Consider the following 20,416-nt stretch of genomic DNA (forward strand, 5'->3'; position numbering starts at 1 on the left):
AAAAGCTCTTTCAGGTGTGCTCTCCTCTCTTTTCGATGAACTGAAGAGAAAGCAGCTTTTCTTCAACTAAGAATTCCTTGTGTTAGGTCGTGGTCGGTTGCCCTGCCTTGGGCAAGAAGGGAACTTTGGTGGGAGGGACTAATTTTGGATAGGGTTGACTGGCTGGCCTGACTGTTTGGCTGACTGACTGACTGGCTGGCTTACTGGATGACTGGCAGACTGACAGACAGACCCACATTGAGCTGAAAGCGCACTACCAGAGTTCAAGTGCGACGCTGGCCAGGAAATGGCAGCCAACAGTGCGGCATTTTCCAGCGGAAATTTCATTGTTGTTTTTGGCAAATGCTTAATGTCAACTCTGAACTTAAGTGCGGACTTTGGAGGCGGATGGTGCCTGAGGCCACTAGCAGCGCCTCCCTAATGAAAAGCATACTTAGCGGCATTTTAAGTTACTTATTCATGGTGCTCTTGGCTCAGTTTTGATTAAGACAGAAACGATAGCGTTCCTTTTGAGGTAATCGTTTGTCCATCCCCACACCACGCACACTGGTTGTTAGGGGTTCGCCTGGATGCCATGGAATTTACTGTCAGGAACGTTCCCTTAACAATATCCTGAGTTGTTTGATCGAATTCCAGTTCCCCATTTTGTTTCGTCTGTCAGCGAGAGAGAGAGAGAAATTCGCCTCGAATCCTAGTTAAAATTGTCTTTATCACACCACACATATATTTTATATAGAATTCAAACAGAATGGACGACCAGGCGAGAGGCTCGATGAATAATTCGGTCGTCATACGGCCCCGTCTCATCTACGGCCTCCGATCGGATGTAATTGGCAACATCCACTTCAACCTGAACAAGGAGGTCATCTATCCGGTGGAGGGGGTTCTGGCATTCCACGACTATGTCCTGAACAAGCAGAGATTCCTCAGGTGAGCTATCAGGGTTATCCTGTGTGTTATTCCGACACTAATCATGCGACTTCCCATCCTGCAGATTCCCTGAGGACACGCGTCCCGAGATAATAGCTATGAGCTCTCATCGCAAGCTGCTGGCCGTTCTGGAGCGTCATGTGAAGAAGTATGTGCACATCCTCTAAGACTTTTCTAACTCCTTAAGGGATTTCTTTCCGCCTGTCCATCAACAGTGGCCGCTTTATATCCATCTACGAGCTGTCCACCCTGAAGAAGCGCCGGCACTTGGAGCTACCCGGCAATCATCGCAATGCGGATATCAAGCAGATGATCTTTACCTATGACTCGCGAGCAGTGACCATACTGACTCGGCCGCCGGATGAGCACATGATCATGCTGGTCCTGGACAAGACGAGCACCGTGATCGAGGGCCGGGCCACAGTTCTGGGTTCCCACAGCGGGGCCGAGTGCATAGCTGGCAATCCAAACGACTGCAGCTTCCTGGCAGTGGGCGGAGACCGGACCCTACTCCTGATGAGCAAGTCGGAGAGGGGATTCACCATCAGCAACAACCTGAAGGTCAGCTACAGGGTCACTTCGATGGCCTTCCTGTCGCTGGACCTGCTGATGGTGGGCACCGCCAATGATCAGCTAATTCTCGTCGAGAACGGCGAGCAGAAGCTGGCGCAGAAGGCCAGCGAGGCGGACACCGTAGACCTCATGATGGACCAGGAGATCTTCGATCGAGATCGCGAGGCGCAGGATCAACGCTTCCAGTTGCCCACCCAGGCAGTCGTCCCGCACGACCAAAGGGTTCTCTGCATGACCGCCTTCCCCAAGGGCTTCGCCTACATCATGTTCAACCGGGCATTCGTCTTTGAGCGCGTCTCCAAGTTTAAGTTCGAGCGGAAGACCATCCTAACCGTTCCCACCACACTCTATGCTGAGCCCATGTACCAGATCACCAATCTGGCCATCGATCACAAGCAGGAGACGGTGATCGTAACCACCACCCATGACCAGATCTATGTGGGCATCCTTATCGTTCCGGAGACGCTCAAGACCAAACATTTGAAGTTCGAGCCCCTTGGCGTGCTCATCCACACGGGAGAGGTCATCGCCGTGTCCGTTTGCGCATGGAAACCCATCATCATGACAGCCTGTGAGTAGCATCTCATAAAGAAAACTCGTACGCGATCCATGTCTGTCTGTAACCCTCATTGAACCCTCTTATATTACACTTATATTCGTATGGAAGGTATTCTTATATGCGAATTATAGCTTTCTTAATTGTTTGATTCTTTACTCAGCAAGGGATCAGACCATTCGAATCTGGAACTACGAGACGGCTAAGGTGGAGCTGGTGCGCAAGTTTCAGGTGGATGTCAACATTGTGGAGCTCAATTCCACGGGCCTGATTGCAGCCATTGGCTTCTCGGATCAGCTGCGCATCACCCAGATTTTCATGGATGATCTTAATGTGAGTGGGAACTCTGATGATCTGATGTGATCATGAGCACAATATACAATCTATGTCCTATCGCAGATTGTGAAAACGTACAACTTCCCGCATTGCAACGATGTTCGATACTCGAATCTTGGTCACTTGATGGCTGCCGCTTATGACAACAATATAGCAATCACGTCTGTGTACAATCTGGAGGTGCTGATCAATTTGAAGGGCCACAACGGCACAGTGTTGTCCGTGGCCTGGACCCGGACGGACAAGTACCTCATCTCGGGTGGAGCGGAGGGTGCCATCTACCAGTGGGACCTGGAGACGGGATCGCGATTGCAGGAGATCGTGCAGAAGGGCACCGAGTATGTGACGGTCTCGTGCAGCTTTCACGATCCGCTGACGATCTACGCGGGCACAAACTTTGGCACCATCCGCGAGTTCCAGAACTCGGAACTGGTGCGGGAGATCACGATTCCGTCCAGGACCAAGGGGTACGTGTCGGACCTTTGTCTGGCCCGGTCCGATATGATCATGTTCGTCGCCGATCACGAGGGTAATCTATTCAACATGCAGCTACCCTTCCTGGAGGCGGGAGGCGGCACCTTCACCAACTTCCGGTTCTTCGATGGGCCGGTCAACAAGCTGAGGTTCTCCTACGATGGCACCCTGCTCCTGGCGATTTCCAAGAAGGGTACCCTGTCGATCTGGTCCATGGACAACATAGACGGCAAGGTGCTCGCCATAGACCAGGACCTATTGAAGAGCCAGGAGGTGTTGATACCGCGCAGCCAGCTCAACGACAAGATCGAGCAAATTGCCAACTTGGAGCTGCGTCTCAAGCAGCAGGCGGAGGAGTTCCAATATCAGCTTAGCCAGAACGAGATCTTCGATGGCCAGCAGCTGCAGGAGGTGCATCGCAGCTACTGTTCGGCGCTGGAGGAGCTCAAGGAGCTGAACAACGAGATTGAGGCGAGGCACACCGAGGAGATGAACCAAATAACCTACCAGATCAACTCCATACGGGAGGAGCACCGCCTCCAGCTGGACACCCTGGCCAACCAGTACTCGGAGCGCATGCTCATCGAGTACCAGAAGTTCACCAATTTGCGCGAGAACATGCTGGAACTCCGCGAGAGCTACGAGGACAAGCTGAAGAACTCTACGGGCACGCTGCAGGACACGGTGGAAGCCCTCGAGAACAATTACAAGCAGCAGCTGAACGAGCGCAAGGGCCTCATCCGGGACCTGATGGAGGAGATGCAGGACAAGAAGGCCGAATTTATCGAGTACTGCCACGAGGTGGAGGTGGAGAACGACCGCAACATGGTGGCCACACAAACCGAGTACGAGAACAAGCTGACCACCGAGCGGAACGAGACGCAGATGTGGCGCGGCAAAGCGGGTGTGCTGCAGAAGAAGTTCGAGGCGCAGAGCAAGGAGATCGACAATCTGCTGGAGGAAGTGGAGACCCTCAAGGATGAGCACTACAAGTCGCAGCGCTGTATTCAAAAGCAGATAAACAATATCGAGGATCTGCAGAAGGACATCGCCGATCGGGACTATGCCATCAACGGCAAGGAGAAGCGCATCCAGGATCTGCTGCACAAGAACCAGGAACTGGATAAGTACAAGCAGGTGCTGGGCCACAAGATAGCCGAGCTTAAGGCCCAAATCGAGCCGCGCGAGTTCCAGATCAACGACAAGCGCAAGCACATTCTCGAAATGGAGGGCGAACTGGAGGGTCTCAACCAGAACAACATCCAGCTGGAGCTTCAGCTGAAGGAGATGCGCGACAAGTACCTCAGCAACGTGGCGGAGCTGCATACGGAGCGGCACAGGGCCAAGGCGTCTCGCGAGTGCCTGCACGCCATCTGCACGGACATCTACTACGTGGCCGGAGAAGTCAATTCGGCCGAGGGTCTCAAGAAGGCCGTCAAAACGCTGTTCCAGAAGCATGCCAGCGACGACGAGCTGAAGCGCTTCGTCAGCCTGGATGCCGAGGTGCGGGATGAGTTCATGCGCCAGCGCAAGCAGATTGAAAACGTTCTGGCGCGCTACAAGGCGGTGGCGGAGGACAAGTCGGTGCAGAAGAAATACGACAAACTGTTCAAGGAGAACATTGTGCTCATCGAGGAGATCGAGAAGCTGCGGGAGACCAACAACAGTCTGCGCAGCCGCGTCAAGGAGGACATGCGCAGGTCAAAGAAGTCCGTTTTAATTCATGTTGACTAAATTATGTGCGGTTCCTGTGCATTATAGATACTAGAAAAATATATATTTCACATTGGACTTATAGAAGTATTTAGCTTCTGGCTATACAAACATACATACATACAAAATGGCATTAGTTTCGATTGAAATTAGATCTAGGCCTCCACAAGGACCTTCTTCGTCTTACTGCTGATCGCTTTGGTCTCTGCTTTCTCCTCTGCTGCCGCCTCGTCGACTGGTGGCAGCACCTCGGTGGGCACTTCCGGCAACTGGACGCCGTCTTCTTCGGCCTCGAGGGCGTCCAATTCGGCTAGGACATCCTCTTCGTCTTGCGGCGTCAGTGCGTCCGTCAGAATAGCGTCTATCTCCTGCTGCTTCTCAATGCCCTCTCTGGTCTCATCCATGATCCTTTCCACTTCGTTTATGTCCAGCATTTCGTGCACCTTCTTCAGGGCGGCATTGCCCTGCTTCAAGCCATCCAGCACCCTCATCTCCACCTGGGCGAACTCCAGGTCGGCTGCCAGTTTTTCCAGATTATCCAGCTGCTTGTCCGCGTTCGTCAGCATACTTTCCTGGTATTTCTTCTTGCGCAGCAACAGCTTGGCCCGGCTGAAAGAATACTCAAATTAGCTCTAAACTAACATCGTCTGGGCGTTATGTGAGCCATACTCTTTCCGGCCCTGCTGTAGGCACTTCTTGGCGAGGAGCCTGTCATTCTCCAGCTGCAGCTCAATGCGCTTCTGGTACTGTTTGAGACGGTCCCGTTGCTGCTTCAGTTGCTGGGCATAGGAAGAGTGGAGGGGGTTAGTGCAGGGGTCAGGAAACTCTGGGGGAATAGCGACTTACCAGGACAGCCTTGTCGTGGTCGGTTATCCGACTGGGGGCCGTCTTTTTGCTACTTTTCGCAAAAAAGGCTCCCATGACTAACACTTATTGTTATTTGTTGTTGTTACCGATAACAAACCGTGCTTAACCCTCTTAACACCCCTCTATTTAAACAGGTGAACAACTTGAGTTAAACCGCGGAAAATAATAATATTTTTAAATTCTTCCTCCTATCTTTCACCTGAACTGCGCTAAATTTTCGTGCAGTGTAATCTAATACCCACTGGTCGCCCCACCCACTCCGTCCATGTTCAGAAATCATATTCCTTGTTTTTGATATTCGGTTGAATATTACTAGATAAATGGGACCCTCAGCGCTGAATAAATAATTATATCCGATTTTTTAATCAATTTTCTACAAGGTCTGCTAATTTGAAGTTGTCCCCTTTATTTGATTGTTTATAAAATTAGATTTAAACAAAGGTCAACAAAACGTATTTTTTACATGGTAACTACACATTTTCTACATATCAACAACATATGTATTTATGGACAATGTCCATGTAACAATTTAAATTTCATGTTAAATGTTAACTCTATTTTCCAAGCTGATTTGGAAAACATAATTTTGTCTCAAATAGGGCCACAGACGTGTATCATAACTCATGATATGTGCCTTTCAAACTAAACTGGTCTTGAGGTATAGCGCAAACCCATTACCATTAGCAAATTCCACCCAACAACAAATAGTCATAATTGAATCTTACTGTTAATTATTCCGTTTTATTCACACTTGCGCGCAAACCATTTTCAAATTGTAAAAAATATCTCTAATCCAAATTGAAAACCAGACAGAGGAGTTTAACGGTACGACTTCTGGTAACGAGCACGGGCTCCTGGACCACCGAATTTCTTGGGCTCGCAACGGCGTGGATCGCCGACCAGCAGGGTTCTGTCGTATTGCACCAGAATGTCTTTGATCTCCTTTTTTGAGGCCTCATCGACATCTGTAATAGAAGGAAAGAAATTCAAAAATTAATCATCTATGATCACCAATCAGCTCTCCAACAATTTGTTGCTCGAATCAAGTGTCGATGAAGCCTCAAGTAGCAATGGTCAAAACTGGCCAGTGCTCTCCATGATTGCGACATTCACTTGTTCTCCCTTGCTCAAGTCATTCACTGGAAAAGGCAGTTACTTCCAACAAAAATCTGGTAGAAGGGGTACAGGAATCTTTGAATACGAATTGTTTCTGATGCATCACCCAATCTGCATATCAAATAAAATGCCAGCTTGGTTGGTATATGCTCATAATGTGCTTTGATCTAGCCCTTATTGAATCATTTGCAGAAGAGTATAAAGTCTCTTAAACAAAAACTTTTTAAGGGCAAAATCTGTTAGGCTGGCAGGATTCCACAAATTTAATGTCGATGAAGCCTCAAATAGCATTGGTCAAATTCGGCCGATTGCTCTTTTTGATTGCGACATGCAGTTGTTCTCCCTTTCTCAAGTCTTTCGTTGGAAATGGCATTTACTTCCAACAAAAATCTGGTAGAAGGTGCCTTAATATCAAATGTTTTTGATGCATCACCCAATCTGCATATCACATATATTGCCAGCTTGGTTGGTATATGCTCATAATGTATGTTAGTCTGGCCTGCATTGAATCATTTGAAAAAGAGTGAAAGTTCTCTCAAACAAAAACCTATTAAGGCCACCATTGTTGTGTTGATCTAAGAGTTTTGTTACTTACACTTCTGGTAGAAGGCAACTAGGGCCTTGGAAATAGCTTGACGGATGGCATAAATCTGGGCGACATGACCACCACCGTTGACGCGCACACGGATGTCCACACCGGCGAATTTCTCCTGCAAAACGTTAGAAGTAAATATATCAATGTTGGCCTTGAAAGGGGTAAAATAACGTCCAAATGTTGCTCTAATTTAATCAGAAACATTTTTTTTATTCTCATTGGGCTTCAAGTTCGGGATAAATGCTATCATCATATCAGCGTCGTGTTCAGAGCAACAACCAAAGACGGTGAGGGACTACATACCTTGCCGAGCAACAAGAGAGGCTCCTGCAGTTTGTACTGCAGAACTTTGGGCTCAATCTGCTCCAGAGGGCGTCCGTTCACCTTCAGGAGACCACTGCCACGCTTGCAATATGCGACAGCGGTGGCGGTTTTCTGCAATAATCCAATAATTAGTGTCCGTTTACAATGTTTTGCACTGGAGAAGCTTCACACCAAATCAAAATCATCGCACACCCAAACATAACCTCAGCACCGAAGCGACGGTCGGCGGGGCGCGTCGACTGGGCGATTTGACGCGCTTTTCTGTGCGACACGTGCGAAAATTTCGTTTGATTTGAATGCTTTATGGCACACACACCTTGCGTCCGAAGACTTGAACTGCCTGCACGGGTTCTCTGCGCTGCAAAATAAGAACATTTGCATTACTTTAGTTGATATTCCACACAAAATTCGGCCTTTTTTCACAAGCACAAATACCTTTTGCTGCATTTTGATACGCGAGTTGGGTAGAAAAGAGCGGAAGTTCGTTTGACAGTTGGTGTGCCCAGATTTGTCGGGACCTATCGATAAAATATACCGAAATAAACCGTATCCTTTTAGAAATATACCGTAAATATACTGACGAATTCAAGTTGTATCGTACATATTATATTCCTCGTTTTTGATATTCCGTCGAGTATTCCTATTTTTAAACTATTTTAAAACGTTATTAACAATGACCTATTCACAGGTTGATATGTTGTAGACACATTCATGCATATGATTAGTGTCTTGTATATATATCTCGATCTTAATACCTATTCTTGGTCTCTTTAAGAGGACAATAAGCTGCAAAATATCGTTGAAATAGCTTTAAAATAGAAACTGACCAGATTCTGCATAATTCGACGCCTTAGATGACAAACATTTTCAGCTGTCATTGGAAAAAAACCAAAGAAAATAAATATAAATTTAAAATTTAAAGGCTAAACTTTGACAACTGACAACTTCAAACAATTTCTCTTTGAGTCTCTGTTTTAGATTTTATGGTTTTCTTACGGAGACCGATAATAGTCTTTGGGATAGAGATATACATATAAACGGGAAAGAAACAAACGCATGAATAGGGTCATAACCAGCGACAATGAATTCAAATTTCAAACACACTTACTTTTCATTCGGTACTTTGGACTTTGTTTAAACCTTATTTAAGAAAAAATGCAATAAATAGAGTAATTAAAATTAAAATGTCTTGTAGTATTAACCCATTATAGACAAACTGGATTTTAACATTCCACCGAAAATAATGAATATTAAATTATTTTAGCCCAGGTTAGGTAAAATATATGATCGATATAGGCGATAAACCAGAAATAACTCAAGTTTTTATCCTGTTTAAATAAAGGGGGCCAAATTGGGCTAAGTTCGTTTTTTTTTTATCGGTATATTTACGGTCACATTGAGATGTATAAAACAATTGAAAAGTCAGAATTTTCTTTCATTTGATTTGTGTAGCAAAAAGGTGATATTAAGATCGGAAATTTAACTAAATGATGGTTGTCCGCCCCGCCATGTCAGCGGAGTTAATACAATCCGCGAGCGCGACAGATCGCGGATATAGTGATGCTATATGTGACCGCGAGGTCATGAATGAGGATGATCGCGAGGAAGGCGAAATTGTTGATGATTACGAGGTGATAATATCCTCAGAGGATGAAGAGTTCAAGCTGCGAGCACGGATCCAGCAATTGGAGGAGAACAACAAGGATGTGGAGCGGATGGATATGCTGGCCGCAAATTTGGCAAATCAATATAGTAAGAAACATGTAGAATAAAATTGCTGTGTGTGCGTGTGTGTGTTTGCAAGTACCCGTACATACATACGTGTGTTTCATAGGGCTTCTCCCATTTTTAAAAATTTGATGACCAAGGGTCGATTTCCAGCCAAAGTTATTTGAGTTTGTAGTTATTGCCCCTTCCTCTCACTCGAGATAAGGTTTTTGTTTTTTTTTAAAATTACAGATTATCCGGAGCTCGAAGAGCGAACTGTGCGGCTTCCACGAAAATCTCCGGTCTATCTGTTTTCCGATGTGTCCAGCTATTCGGATAACGATTACGATTACGATTCACAGCGTAATTACCACAGATCGAGACTGAGCCGCGTAGATACTGGCAGGAGACTGCTGAATGGCGACCACAAAAGGAGTACCTATGCGCGGCGCTACAAGCCACAGTATCTACGCAGTCGCCAGCTGACCCCAAGCTATAAGAACTATCATCTTCAGAAGTCGACCCATCATCATCATTATCAGGAGCAGGATGCCTTATTGCTGCACTCCTTCGACAGATTTACAGACGACGAGATACGCGAGTACGATGTGACCTCCGAGAATGAGGGGGAAGAGGTCCTGGACCTGGAGCGCCTGAAGCTCAGCAGGGACAAGCTGCGCGTGGCTTTGGCCAGAGAGGAGCGGAATGATATGTTGGGAAAGTACAGGAACAGCCTCAGAGAGCGACTGCAGTATCCCCTGCGAAAGTCGCCCAAGGACTACCCGGCAAACAAGGGGCTGCTGTCGCCGCCAGTGCAGCAACTCCCCGATGTTTTCTGTCTGGAAGAGGGGGCGGAGGCGAATGCGCCACCGTCCGCTCCATCTCCACGCGGAGACCCCGCTGAGCTTAGTCTGCGTCTGATAGCCCTCAAGTCTGCCATTATCAAGAAGCATATGGCGCGAAAGAAGCGCGATGCGGAGCGAGCCTACTCACCCACCGACATGATTAACCGCGTCCATCCCACAGTCAGTTACACGGATGAAATAGACGACCTAATGGAGATAAGTCCGGCTGCCTCGCCAGAACGCGAACCGAATCCCTTCCGCTGCCACACGGAGGATGCTGTTAACACGAAACCGGTGGACATGGACTTAGCCGAAACGGATAGCGATGAGCAGAAAGGCCCCTGGAATACGTGGGCGAACAATTGGAACTCATTCGACAGAGCCGGCGGTAGCTGGCGCTGCTTTATGCCCAATAGCTCGCTGCCGCCCGTATCCATGCCAATTGTGATAGACTCGGACGATGATCTGTATGATGACGAGGAGCCGCCACCACCGCCGCCATTCCACAATCGTCCCATCCATCTTGACGAGGATGCCAGGGATGCCATGCATCTGGTCGATGAGCAAAATTCCAATCACAGCTCCCTAACGTATACTCAATCCGTTTCTATGGAAAACACAGAGACGCAAACGAAGAGTTTTTACAAATCGCAAACGCCGGAAACGAGCGACGATGAAGCTGGAGCCTTGCGCGCCATGCTCCTGTCTAATCTGAAGACCGCCAAGGAGGCCAAACCTACGCGTATACCTCTTCTACCGACGCCAGGCCTGTCTTTTCCTCCAGCACTATTACCTCCATTGCCTGTACCTGCCCCGACTCTGGCAGTGTCTACATTAAAATCGGATTCGATTGGTTCCAGCGATTCCGATGATCCAGAACAACTGCGCTCGCTGCTTCTGTCCAGCATTGCCACCAAAAAGGGCAGTTGTTTCCGCACAATCAAGTCCCGTCTCAGCCCAGAGATACTCAAGAATGCGGTGCGCCGCTTCCAGTCCTGTGCTTTTGTGGCGCCCAGTAAAGAAGACAAACAGTCTCAGGATGATAATCAACCAATTGGCCAGCCCCAGGATGATAGTCAGCCAATTGTACAGCCCCAGGATGATAATCAGCCAATTGTACAGCTCCAGGATGATAATCAGCCCATTGAACAGCCCCAGGACGACAGTCAGCCAATTGTACAGCCCCAGGATGATATTCAGCCAATTGTACAGCTCCAGGATGATAATCAGCCCATTGAACAGCCCCAGGATGATATTTATCAAATTGAAGGTGCGGAGAAAATCGAGCAGGAAGTGCCCTCGCAGCACCTCGTTGAGGCTGCTTTTAAGTCCCAAGATTCAAACCAATCCTCCATCGGACCTCAGCCTGAATCTAGCCATGGATCTAGCAAAGATATGACGATTCAGAAGTCACCCTGCGCTAAAATTATCAAAATTGTAAAACCCAACAAGGTGATCAATAAGAAGAGCACAACCAAACGCAAACTTTCCACAGAGGAGCCATCCTCCGCAAAGCTGAGCTGTACGCGACCCTCGACACTGTTGGTGACGGAGCCCCTTAACCCGTTGAAGGTCCATGCCAGCTCCCCTGTCACGCGACTGGTCACCAATATCGATTCGGCTAGCATCAAGGTGAGCAAGATGATCATCAGCCTGGCCGATGACTCAGCGGCGAGCGATGATAACCTGGAGCTGAGCTCGTGCTTTGGCGACTCCAATTACACTGAAAATGCCAGTCCTCTCAGCCTGGCCATGGGCAGTCCCAGTGGCTCTACAACGAGATCGAATACTCCCAACTCGGAGATACTAGAATCGACTCCGGCATCCACCTCCACTCCCAACCTCAGGCGATCGGTCATGAGTGAATACTTTGAGAAGAAGATCGATGATTATCTGAAGCAGGCGCGTTCCAAGGTCCCTACACCAGGCACAAATGGTACCAAAGAGACTAAGACAGACAAGCCCACGGAAAATACGTCTGAAACGGAGAGGTTGCTAAAAAATCCGCCAAAAGTTGCCACTATAAAGCCCCAACAGACAAAGAAAACTCCTCTGGTGGGTAGAAGCTAACACTAGCCACGATCAAAATATTCTTTACCATTCTTTTCATTTCAGGCAGTGCGACATTTGCCTGTGGCTTCGCAGAAGGAGTATCTACGCCTGATCGAACGCATGCAGTTGCTAGAGCAGAAGAAGCTGAAGACAGCCAAGAAAGCAAAAGCTGCAGGCAAGGCAACAACAGCCGCATTGGGGAAAGCTCCAACAACGAACGGCCCCAGCCAAGTGGTTCAAAAGGCAGCCATCCACAGCAGCAGCAGTAAAGCAGCAGGGCAGCAGGCAGCAGGGGCAGGGAATAAAACCAAGGTCAAAACCATCGTGAAGCCAATTCAACCGCCCAGGGAGTCCCGGCTGAAGTCGTTCGAAAACTCATTTGCCAGAATCGGGTAGATATACACGCGCTGGATAGCGATCAGGGTTACTCATCTCTAATTGTGTGTCTGTTCCAGGGGAAGCATGATAGCAAATTTGGAAAAGTCCATGCAACTGGTCGAGGAGGCTAAGAAGTCGAAGGCGGTGCGCATGCGAGGCTCGCATCGGCTGAAAGAGCTCTACAGCGAGATGCAGGCCGTAAGGCAGGTCGTCCAGCAGGAGGAGCTGAAGCTGGCCCGCATTCAGCCGGAGATTCAGACCACCCACCAGATCATCTTATCACTCAATCAAAAACGCAACAAGCTCTACGCAGCGGCCATGGACCTGGGCAAAGGATTAAGGGGCGACGACTACAGGTACTACCACAACGACAACAGCAGCCAGATTGCAGATCCACGTGGGAATGGTGGAAACAAACGAGCAACACCGAGCTCCAAATGCCCAGAGCTCGGGACACCAGAATATTTCTATGCGATTATAGATTCGCTTTTCTTGCAGGTTGCTCGACGAGGGAAAGGCGGAAATCAGACACAAATCAACGCAGCTCTCCAAGCAGATCCGCCTCTACAACTCAATAGTGAAATACGACGATCTTAAGAAGTTGACGAAGGAGCAGCAACCTCTGCCGCTGCCACCAGCTGAAAACGAGAGCCAGCCGCCACTGACTGCGATGGAGCCCCAGTCGGCAAGGGTGGATCAGTCGAGTCGAACTGCCTCTGAGGCAGCGAGGGAATCGGAGGCGAATGGAATATCGACTGATACTGCGATAGTTGCACGCTCAGAGCCACCACCGCCAGAGAAAGCCACCGAGTCCGAGGCCCAACTGATGCCAGATGTGCGTGGATTTTATTATACATATACCAATTGCTTCGTTTCTAATGCTAAGAAAGTTCTCAAGTCATTCAACTCATTTACGGCTGTGTTCCATCCGTGCTGAGTCCACTCGCCGAACTGTGGCCCACAAAAAAAGCCCCCAAACTAACGAAACGGTTGAGTTTATTTTCAGAATCAACCCCTGGACGAGCCAGACCCAAAGTCGAAACCAGAACCGGTATATAAACTTCGGCCAGGACCCTACACAGTGGGCACTATGAGGGAGCTGCGCGAGGAGGAGGCAGCGTCGGTGAGGGACACGTACCTTCCGGCGTACCGATCGATCATGCCGCGGAATTACAGTAGGTGAGTAAAATCTTCGGATCGGCCGGTTGGCGAAATGTATTTCCGTGCTTTTACTCCATCCCGATAAGCCCCTGCGATGTCCATGCCACCATCTGTCCCTTCGAGCTGATGGGACGCTGCGAGGATGCGGACTGTTCCTACCTGCATTTGGGCCGTCTGTAGGCGACAACCCCAGCCTCAGACCCAGCCCCAGCCCCAGCCCCAGCTCTGGGACCGTTAGCTGCCAAAAACCAAACTCTTTCAAACTAACCTAAAACAAAAACAAAAAAAAAACACACAAAAACACACAAACGTGAAACAAAAATAACATTCTTAAATAGCGTGCTTGAATTCTGGTAAGTTGAACTCTTCACGCGACTAATATTTAAATGTTGTTTTCAGTCAACGTTAAAAAAAAAAAAGAGTAAAACACACAAAGAACAAATCGGCAATCGAACAATTACAGCTGATCTTTGAAGGGAGCAGAACAGAGCAGAGAAAAAGCGCAGCAGCCAAAATGAGTGCAAAAACAAACAAACCAAAACAAAATTTTAATGAAAAAAACTAAAAAACAAAAAGCGAAAGATAATGAACAAAAGAGAAACCACCGTTCCGTTAGTTGTTTAAACCTTGCTTGTTAATTACATTTCTATATACCTCTCTCTCTCTCGTGCCGTGCAAGTTCGATGTTCGATGGCGTTCGATGTTCGGTGCTGTACAAACAAGTTTGAACCGCTCGAGCGGATGTGCATTTTTTTTTAACATTACTGGTATACTTTTCCTTTTTGATTTTGATTTTTTTTTTCCACAAATTTTCCAATTGGAAATTCGAAATGAGTCCTAAAAGGCAACAGCAAGACCTGTAATATTCGTTAAGTTACTTTCGCGTAGTTTCATTGATTATTTGCTTGCTTTTCAAAACTTTATTGGTAGGATCGTTAGAGGCGATATTGATTTTTTTTTTCCAATCACTCTAAATAGTCATTATATATTTGTAATTATTATAAAGATAAAAAAGAAACACCAATTGAATTTACAAGAGAATTAAATAAAAAGGATTTTAAAAATAAATAAAAGCGTTTCCGTGGGTAAGAATACAGAATCTTGGCACCTACCACGGAAGGACTGCAGAATGTTGGAGGGAATACTCACTGTAATCAATGGAAGATGCCTCCACGAGGACACCAAGGAAGCTACATGCCTTTGCTAAAAACATTTCGAAAAATTCTCGAGGCCGCGACGGTTCACACCCGGAAAACCAAGGTGCATAGAGGCCAAAACGAAGGCTTCTATGGCTAAGAAAAACCAGATTTAATTGAATGTGCTAATTTAGCCTTGTCTTGTTTATTCCTAGATAAATATAATTTAATTTAAATACATTAGATTATCACAGCCAATACATGCGGGAGTACAAAAATAATTTAATTGTCAGATTTGTTCATTCGATTCACGCCGCATCTTCTCCGCATCTTAGTAGCCCTCATCGTTGCCGTAATACACATAGGAGTGACACCAGTTCTTGATGCCATCGTCGTTGCTGCAGCACATCGGATATATGATCTCTGACTTGGTGACCTTGGCACAGCGCATGCACAGCTCCATGGTGGCGGTATCCATCTCGCACTGCTGCACCTTCTTGATGGTCTCCACCGACAAATCCCCATTGTATTCACTGGGATCCACGAGCATTTTTGTTTTGCTCTCCTCTGGCGAGGGTCGCGCCTCTACTCCATCGTTCAGGGTGATTAGAAGCAGAGTCGCTATCAGTAGTAGTATATTGTGGAACATCTGGAAAGATGATGAAATGAAATGAAACCGTTAATCAAAATAATGTTTAGGTGGGTGTACTAATGCTTAAATTGGTTTATTCTCTGTTTCTAGTTGACGCAAGATCAAACAAGCCCACTGATGCACCAGTTGCTTTTAGGCAGTTCGAACAGGTTTAGACTTTAAAGTAAATTATTTTCACAAATTGGAATATTTTTTTTGCGATTCAATTAACATGATATTGCACCTCTATAGACGGTCTGCAAATTAAAGCAAGTTCATTCACTTTCGGGGATTTGTATGGTATAGATCCAATAGTGATATATATCGAAATACGCTGCGATTCTTCAATTAACTTCACTTCCTTTTGGCACATTCTATCCATCATTTGGATTGCCGATAATCTTTGTGTTGGACATGTCAGATGGGGTGTCGTTAGACTTTGGATCCATAAATTCATTCAAGATTTCAAAGGCTAACCCAATGTTTGCTTACTTTCTGAGCCATTCCGCTGGTTGTGTTGATTTATTTGTGGATTTATTTATAATACTTTCTCAATTTCCGCTGATGGAGAATACCGCGGACTGAGAGACGAAAATGTTGATTGCTTGAATCTACTTTAGGTATATTGTAGGTTTTTTTTCGATGGCTTTGCCATACGTATTGATAGCCTAGCTTGCCCGCAACTGGAAATCAGCGATGATGGGGCATTACTTTTTATACATGAACTGAACCATCCGAAGTCCCAGCACTCACTCCCGAGAGCGACGATCTCGTGTCAGCGATCGGAACCGAAGTACCTCAGCAATCGGCAGCCCCAGGTACTGTAGTCGTCTCGTCATGGCTGGGGACTTGAAGGTTCGGCGGGGCGATGGAGATATGTGGGGCTTTTCCCACCCTAATCAGAGCGGGTTGGAATTTACAGTAGGCCCAAGAAGCTACGCCCCTTCAGACGCGCACGTTTCATTGATATATGTACATAGTATCTGACATGTCATTCATTTAGAGTCAACTGAAATTCCGTTCAGTTCAGCCCCAAATCAGTTGTAGGCACAAATCAGACTTTAGTAAAATTTTGATTATCAGAAAACTGTAAGATGTTGGCCTCGACAACCAAGGGACTGCTGCAACGTTTTCTCAGTCCGAGAAGCTGCCGCCGGGAGTTCAAGGTGGCTGTCGTGGGGGCCAGCGGTGGCATTGGGCAGCCGCTGAGCCTGCTCCTTAAGCAGAATCCTCTGGTGGGCGAGCTGTCCATCCACGACATGAAGAACATCAAGGGCGTCCAGGCGGATCTCTCGCACATCTGCACCTCGGTCCAGACCAATGCGTACGAGGACCAGGAGCTCGGCGACTGCCTGTCCGGTGCCGATGTGGTGGTGGTGTCCGCCGGAATGCCCCGCAAGCCGGGAATGACCCGTGACCAGCTGTTCGAGGCCAATGCAGGGGTGGCCCTACGCGTGGCCTGCGCCGTCAGCGAGTCCTGTCCCCAGGCCCTGCTGGCCTTTGTCACCAACCCAATCAACTCGATCGTGCCCATTGCCGCGGAGCTGCTGAAGTCAAAGGATGCGTACGACCCGCGGCGTTTGTTCGGCATCACCACTCTGGATGTGGTGCGGGCCAGTACCTTCGTCGGGGACTTTCTCAATCTGAATCCCAAAAAGGTGGATCTGCCCGTGATTGGCGGCCATGCCGGGAAAACCATACTTCCCGTCTTTTCCCAGTGCTGCCCGAGCTTCCAGTGCCAGCTCGAGGATATAAAACGCCTGACGCATCGCATCCAGGAGGCAGGAACCGAGGTGGTGCTTGCCAAGGCTGGGGCCGGCTCGGCCACTCTGTCCATGGCCTATGCGGCAGCCCGCTTTGTCGACTCCCTGCTGCGTGGCCTCAACGAAGAGCCGGACGTGATGGAGTGCGCCTTTGTCGGCTACAAGTCCCCATGCCTGCCCTTCTTCGCCACCCCCCTGGTGCTGAGTGGCAAGGGGATCGAGCAGAACCTGGGCCTGCCGCATCTGGACGATTTCGAGCGGGAGTCCCTGGAGCAAATGCTGCCCGAGCTGGAGAAGAGCATACAGAAGGGCATCGCCTATGCCAAAGAGAATATCGCGGCAAAGGACGAGCAGGAACAGTGCCAGAATGAGTGCCAGAAGTAGCCTCCTCACTCCTAAAAAGCTACCGAACATTCCATGACATTCATTACACTCCACTCACGAACGATCGATCGACATTATGTATGTACACATATAGACAGACGCATATTTATACTACAACATTCACATTCACATTCAGATTCAGATTCAGATTCACATTCATATTCATGTTGCGTAGACACAGTCAATTAGTGAAACATCATGCTGCTGATAATGGACTTTTCATGGGCGCTAAACTGATTACAACCGATTGATAGGCCTGATCCCTGATGCGCCACTATATGATGCAATGCCTTCCCATAGAGAATTCCCTTCCGGCAATAATGCGGAATCTCCGGCGACACTATAACACACGCATTCCCCGGATGACGGATGATCTCACTCTGCCCTCTCCGTCTCCGTCTCCCTCTCTCTCTTTCTCTCTCTGGCCAGACCCGTCTTGTTTATTTAATTCAAATTGATACGCAAAACTAATTAATGTCGAAACAATGTCTGTAATTGCATATCAGATTCTAGGAAACGGTATGGTTAACCCCCTTTTTATAAACGTAAAAATTTAATGTAAACTTTTTCAATTGGTTTATTTTTCCGCATTTCCCGACAAAAACGAGGGGGAACGTTGTGAGTTGCTGCGGACACCGCAACTCTACATTTATACCCGATACTTAGTCTCGATACTGGCTCTCCTCCGCCAGAGGACGCACACATTGCACGACGATGGATGTGTGAGTGAGAGACAGAAAAGACAGCCACTGAAAGTTCATTTGTTCCGTATGGCTATAATAATGATGCCATCTGCTTCAGATTCGGCAATCTGGTAGATATGGTTATTCTCGATATGTGGTGCGAAATTTTGATATATCACAGGAGTGGGGATACCCAATTTGGTTGCTCTAGCTCGTATAGTCTCTGGGATCTAGGCGCTCCGGCAAAGCCGACCTTGAAACGTGTGTGTTAGAGAGAGACAGAGCGAGAGAGAACGGAATTGTTTTCCTCATTCTGGCTATAATAACGATACGAACTGGTTCGTATCTGCAGTCTAGAAGATTTAGTCATTCTCTACGATTCTGCATTTTTGGTTTTCGCGTATCTTTAAAATTGTGGATGCCACAGATTTTCCTGCTTTGTGGTATCGGAAGAGGGCGGAGCGAAGTTTTGAAATGCAGCTGTAACAGTGACATATCACAGAAGTCTGGATGGAAAATTTAGTTGTTCTAGCTCTTATAGTCTCTGAGCAGTAGGCGCTCATAGGGACGGACAAATCAATATACTTTATGGCGTCGGAAACGCTTCCTTCTGGACGTTACCACTTTCACCACAAATGTATATACCCCTATACTCATTTTGAGTATCGGGTATAAAAAATACATGCATCATTCATAAATATATTACCGAAGGTCACGATGGGAAGGGCAAATTGGCAACGGGTAAAAAGGGTCCGTCCGTAGCTTAAAAGGAAACAATATTTGTTCAAGTGAGCAATCTCAAAATTTAATCAAAAATTATGTAACCTTTTGCTCTGTTCATTTGCTCAATGAATTTGAAAACAAATGTAAGTAATTCCCTTTTTACAATTTACAACAAAATACATACATAGCTACAAATCGCAGCAGATAAGATTGGAATTCCGGGGAATTTCTCATGTTAGGGGTGTTGTTGAGATCCCAGCGACCCTGGCAACTTCCCCTGGATGAAGTCTATGAACCGATCGCACACGCAGATCATTCCTGTATTCTATAGTCCATATTTGAAGACCCAGTTTGAAGTAATTAAGCAAGATGAAAAACTAAACCAAGCAAACAAACAATGCAATTCACTAGCTGATTACACTAATCGAATCATCTGTATTGTCATTGGCTACAGTTAAGTAAAGTGAAATCGTGCTTACATCAAAGTACTTGAACAATTATACATACACATGCACACATGTGGAAGAAGGAGGTACGTACCAGGGCATTGTCATTTTGAACCAATTAACTTTTGTCTAGGTGTAAACACCAAATAATAAGCAATGATTCCTTGGCCCAGACAATGAACTTTGGAGCCAAGAGATTATCGCAATCAGCCACCATTCTGTGCTCATTTCTGATTTCATATTTTCTTTCTTTCTTTCTTTCTTTCTTTTTTTTTTTGGTGCTAATTAGTCCACTCGATCGGACAGGGAAGCACTCCCCAATATAGTATTTGTCCAGACAAGTGGTTTCGTTTATCAGATCGCGCACGTTTCATGGAGCATAAATCATGAAACATTTCATTAAAATTTGGAAAAGATTCAGTGAATCGACACTATTGATGGAATGATGGAATGGTATGCTTCATGATCTGATCCGAGGAGCTGTTGCCATGGGCCTTTTTGGAGAGGTGTGGGTGAGGGTGTGGTGGGAGGCTAGACATCCCAGACATACAAGGAAACTGTTACTCCGTATTTATAGAGTCAAGCCACAAAGAGCCGATTGAAGATTGCTCGCGATGGTGACTATAAATAGGAATGTTTACAAAATGCCTCTCGGCCGAATCGATCCAATCTCTTATCAGAACGAGGTCACCCACCACCGCTTTTGTTTGTTTGTCTCCGTCTCCGTCTCCGTCTCCCTCCAGGATGAGTAATGTCATCAGCCGAATTATATATATGTATATGTACATACCCAAGTCGCCTCAAGAATTCAGAAATCATTCCACCCGCACGCCGCACGAGGGCTTTTGGCTGGGCTCAAAGTCCAACAGCATAATCATGATCACGATTCATGGATCCGATCCCTGGCATGAGGCTGAAGTGTGTGCCACCGAAGGAAAAGAAAGATACAATATATTGACTTTTGATAAATGCGAGACTTTCCTATCGGGTCATAAAGTGGTATAATTGATTCAATTTCAACAG

The 20,416-nt window shown here is 47.0% G+C and overlaps 6 protein-coding genes across 6 annotated transcripts; 3 read left to right on the forward strand and 3 right to left on the reverse strand.

Moving 5' to 3' along the window:
* Window positions 1-595: 595 nt before the first annotated feature.
* On the forward strand, window positions 596-4,660 carry LOC117188093 (cilia- and flagella-associated protein 57-like). Its single transcript, XM_033391422.1, has 5 exons — window positions 596-930; window positions 995-1,078; window positions 1,146-2,074; window positions 2,223-2,392; window positions 2,459-4,660. Exons 1-5 carry the CDS (start codon window positions 749-751, stop codon window positions 4,601-4,603), a joined length of 3,510 nt encoding a protein of 1,169 aa, XP_033247313.1. The 5' UTR covers window positions 596-748; the 3' UTR covers window positions 4,604-4,660.
* LOC117188094 (charged multivesicular body protein 6-A-like) lies at window positions 4,621-5,548 on the reverse strand. Its single transcript, XM_033391423.1, has 3 exons — window positions 5,429-5,548; window positions 5,252-5,361; window positions 4,621-5,191 (listed from the first exon to the last, which is right to left on the reverse strand). The coding sequence occupies exons 1-3, from the start codon at window positions 5,501-5,503 to the stop codon at window positions 4,738-4,740; spliced, it is 639 nt and encodes a 212-aa protein (XP_033247314.1). The 5' UTR covers window positions 5,504-5,548; the 3' UTR covers window positions 4,621-4,737.
* A 620-nt stretch (window positions 5,549-6,168) lies between these two features.
* LOC108159814 (40S ribosomal protein S16) lies at window positions 6,169-8,002 on the reverse strand. The gene is made up of 5 exons (XM_017293384.1): window positions 7,920-8,002; window positions 7,801-7,842; window positions 7,464-7,595; window positions 7,161-7,275; window positions 6,169-6,414 (listed from the first exon to the last, which is right to left on the reverse strand). Exons 1-5 carry the CDS (start codon window positions 7,929-7,931, stop codon window positions 6,269-6,271), a joined length of 447 nt encoding a protein of 148 aa, XP_017148873.1. The 5' UTR covers window positions 7,932-8,002; the 3' UTR covers window positions 6,169-6,268.
* An 869-nt stretch (window positions 8,003-8,871) lies between these two features.
* On the forward strand, window positions 8,872-14,078 carry LOC117185756. The gene is made up of 7 exons (XM_033391016.1): window positions 8,872-9,236; window positions 9,444-12,091; window positions 12,152-12,480; window positions 12,544-12,822; window positions 12,965-13,301; window positions 13,473-13,645; window positions 13,714-14,078. The coding sequence occupies exons 1-7, from the start codon at window positions 8,972-8,974 to the stop codon at window positions 13,805-13,807; spliced, it is 4,125 nt and encodes a 1,374-aa protein (XP_033246907.1). The 5' UTR covers window positions 8,872-8,971; the 3' UTR covers window positions 13,808-14,078.
* A 923-nt stretch (window positions 14,079-15,001) lies between these two features.
* LOC117187973 lies at window positions 15,002-16,095 on the reverse strand. Its single transcript, XM_033391018.1, has 2 exons — window positions 15,887-16,095; window positions 15,002-15,412 (listed from the first exon to the last, which is right to left on the reverse strand). The coding sequence occupies exons 1-2, from the start codon at window positions 15,896-15,898 to the stop codon at window positions 15,095-15,097; spliced, it is 330 nt and encodes a 109-aa protein (XP_033246909.1). The 5' UTR covers window positions 15,899-16,095; the 3' UTR covers window positions 15,002-15,094.
* Window positions 16,096-16,372: 277 nt separating this feature from the next.
* LOC108160888 (malate dehydrogenase, mitochondrial-like) lies at window positions 16,373-18,104 on the forward strand. The gene is made up of 2 exons (XM_033391017.1): window positions 16,373-17,619; window positions 17,678-18,104. Exon 1 carries the CDS (start codon window positions 16,489-16,491, stop codon window positions 17,539-17,541), a length of 1,053 nt encoding a protein of 350 aa, XP_033246908.1. The 5' UTR covers window positions 16,373-16,488; the 3' UTR covers window positions 17,542-17,619; window positions 17,678-18,104.
* The last annotated feature ends 2,312 nt before the right edge of the window (window positions 18,105-20,416 follow it).

The sequence above is a fragment of the Drosophila miranda genome, chromosome 3 (assembly GCF_003369915.1).
Source record: "Drosophila miranda strain MSH22 chromosome 3, D.miranda_PacBio2.1, whole genome shotgun sequence".
Classification (NCBI taxonomy): Eukaryota; Metazoa; Arthropoda; class Insecta; order Diptera; family Drosophilidae; genus Drosophila; species Drosophila miranda.

What these genes read in the sequence shown, in the direction of transcription:
- LOC117185756 (XM_033391016.1), top strand. Translation starts at nt 8,972, where the DNA reads ATGATGGTTGTCCGCCCCGCCATGTCAGCGGAGTTAATACAATCCGCG. An exon ending in AGGCCCAACTGATGCCAGAT is followed by an intron (nt 13,302 to 13,472) that starts GTGCGTGGATTT and finishes GTTTATTTTCAG; the next exon opens with AATCAACCCCTGGACGAGCC. An exon ending in ATGCCGCGGAATTACAGTAG is followed by an intron (nt 13,646 to 13,713) that starts GTGAGTAAAATC and finishes CATCCCGATAAG; the next exon opens with CCCCTGCGATGTCCATGCCA.
- LOC117188093 (XM_033391422.1), top strand. Translation starts at nt 749, where the DNA reads ATGGACGACCAGGCGAGAGGCTCGATGAATAATTCGGTCGTCATACGG. An exon ending in CTGGAGCGTCATGTGAAGAA is followed by an intron (nt 1,079 to 1,145) that starts GTATGTGCACAT and finishes GTCCATCAACAG; the next exon opens with TGGCCGCTTTATATCCATCT. An exon ending in TTTTCATGGATGATCTTAAT is followed by an intron (nt 2,393 to 2,458) that starts GTGAGTGGGAAC and finishes GTCCTATCGCAG; the next exon opens with ATTGTGAAAACGTACAACTT.
- LOC108159814 (XM_017293384.1), bottom strand. An exon ending in CTCTCTTGTTGCTCGGCAAG is followed by an intron (nt 7,276 to 7,463) that starts GTATGTAGTCCC and finishes AACGTTTTGCAG; the next exon opens with GAGAAATTCGCCGGTGTGGA. An exon ending in AGTTGCCTTCTACCAGAAGT is followed by an intron (nt 6,415 to 7,160) that starts GTAAGTAACAAA and finishes CTTCTATTACAG; the next exon opens with ATGTCGATGAGGCCTCAAAA.
- LOC108160888 (XM_033391017.1), top strand. Translation starts at nt 16,489, where the DNA reads ATGTTGGCCTCGACAACCAAGGGACTGCTGCAACGTTTTCTCAGTCCG.
- LOC117188094 (XM_033391423.1), bottom strand. Translation starts at nt 5,503, where the DNA reads ATGGGAGCCTTTTTTGCGAAAAGTAGCAAAAAGACGGCCCCCAGTCGG. An exon ending in ACCACGACAAGGCTGTCCTG is followed by an intron (nt 5,362 to 5,428) that starts GTAAGTCGCTAT and finishes TCCTATGCCCAG; the next exon opens with CAACTGAAGCAGCAACGGGA. An exon ending in CTACAGCAGGGCCGGAAAGA is followed by an intron (nt 5,192 to 5,251) that starts GTATGGCTCACA and finishes GTATTCTTTCAG; the next exon opens with CCGGGCCAAGCTGTTGCTGC.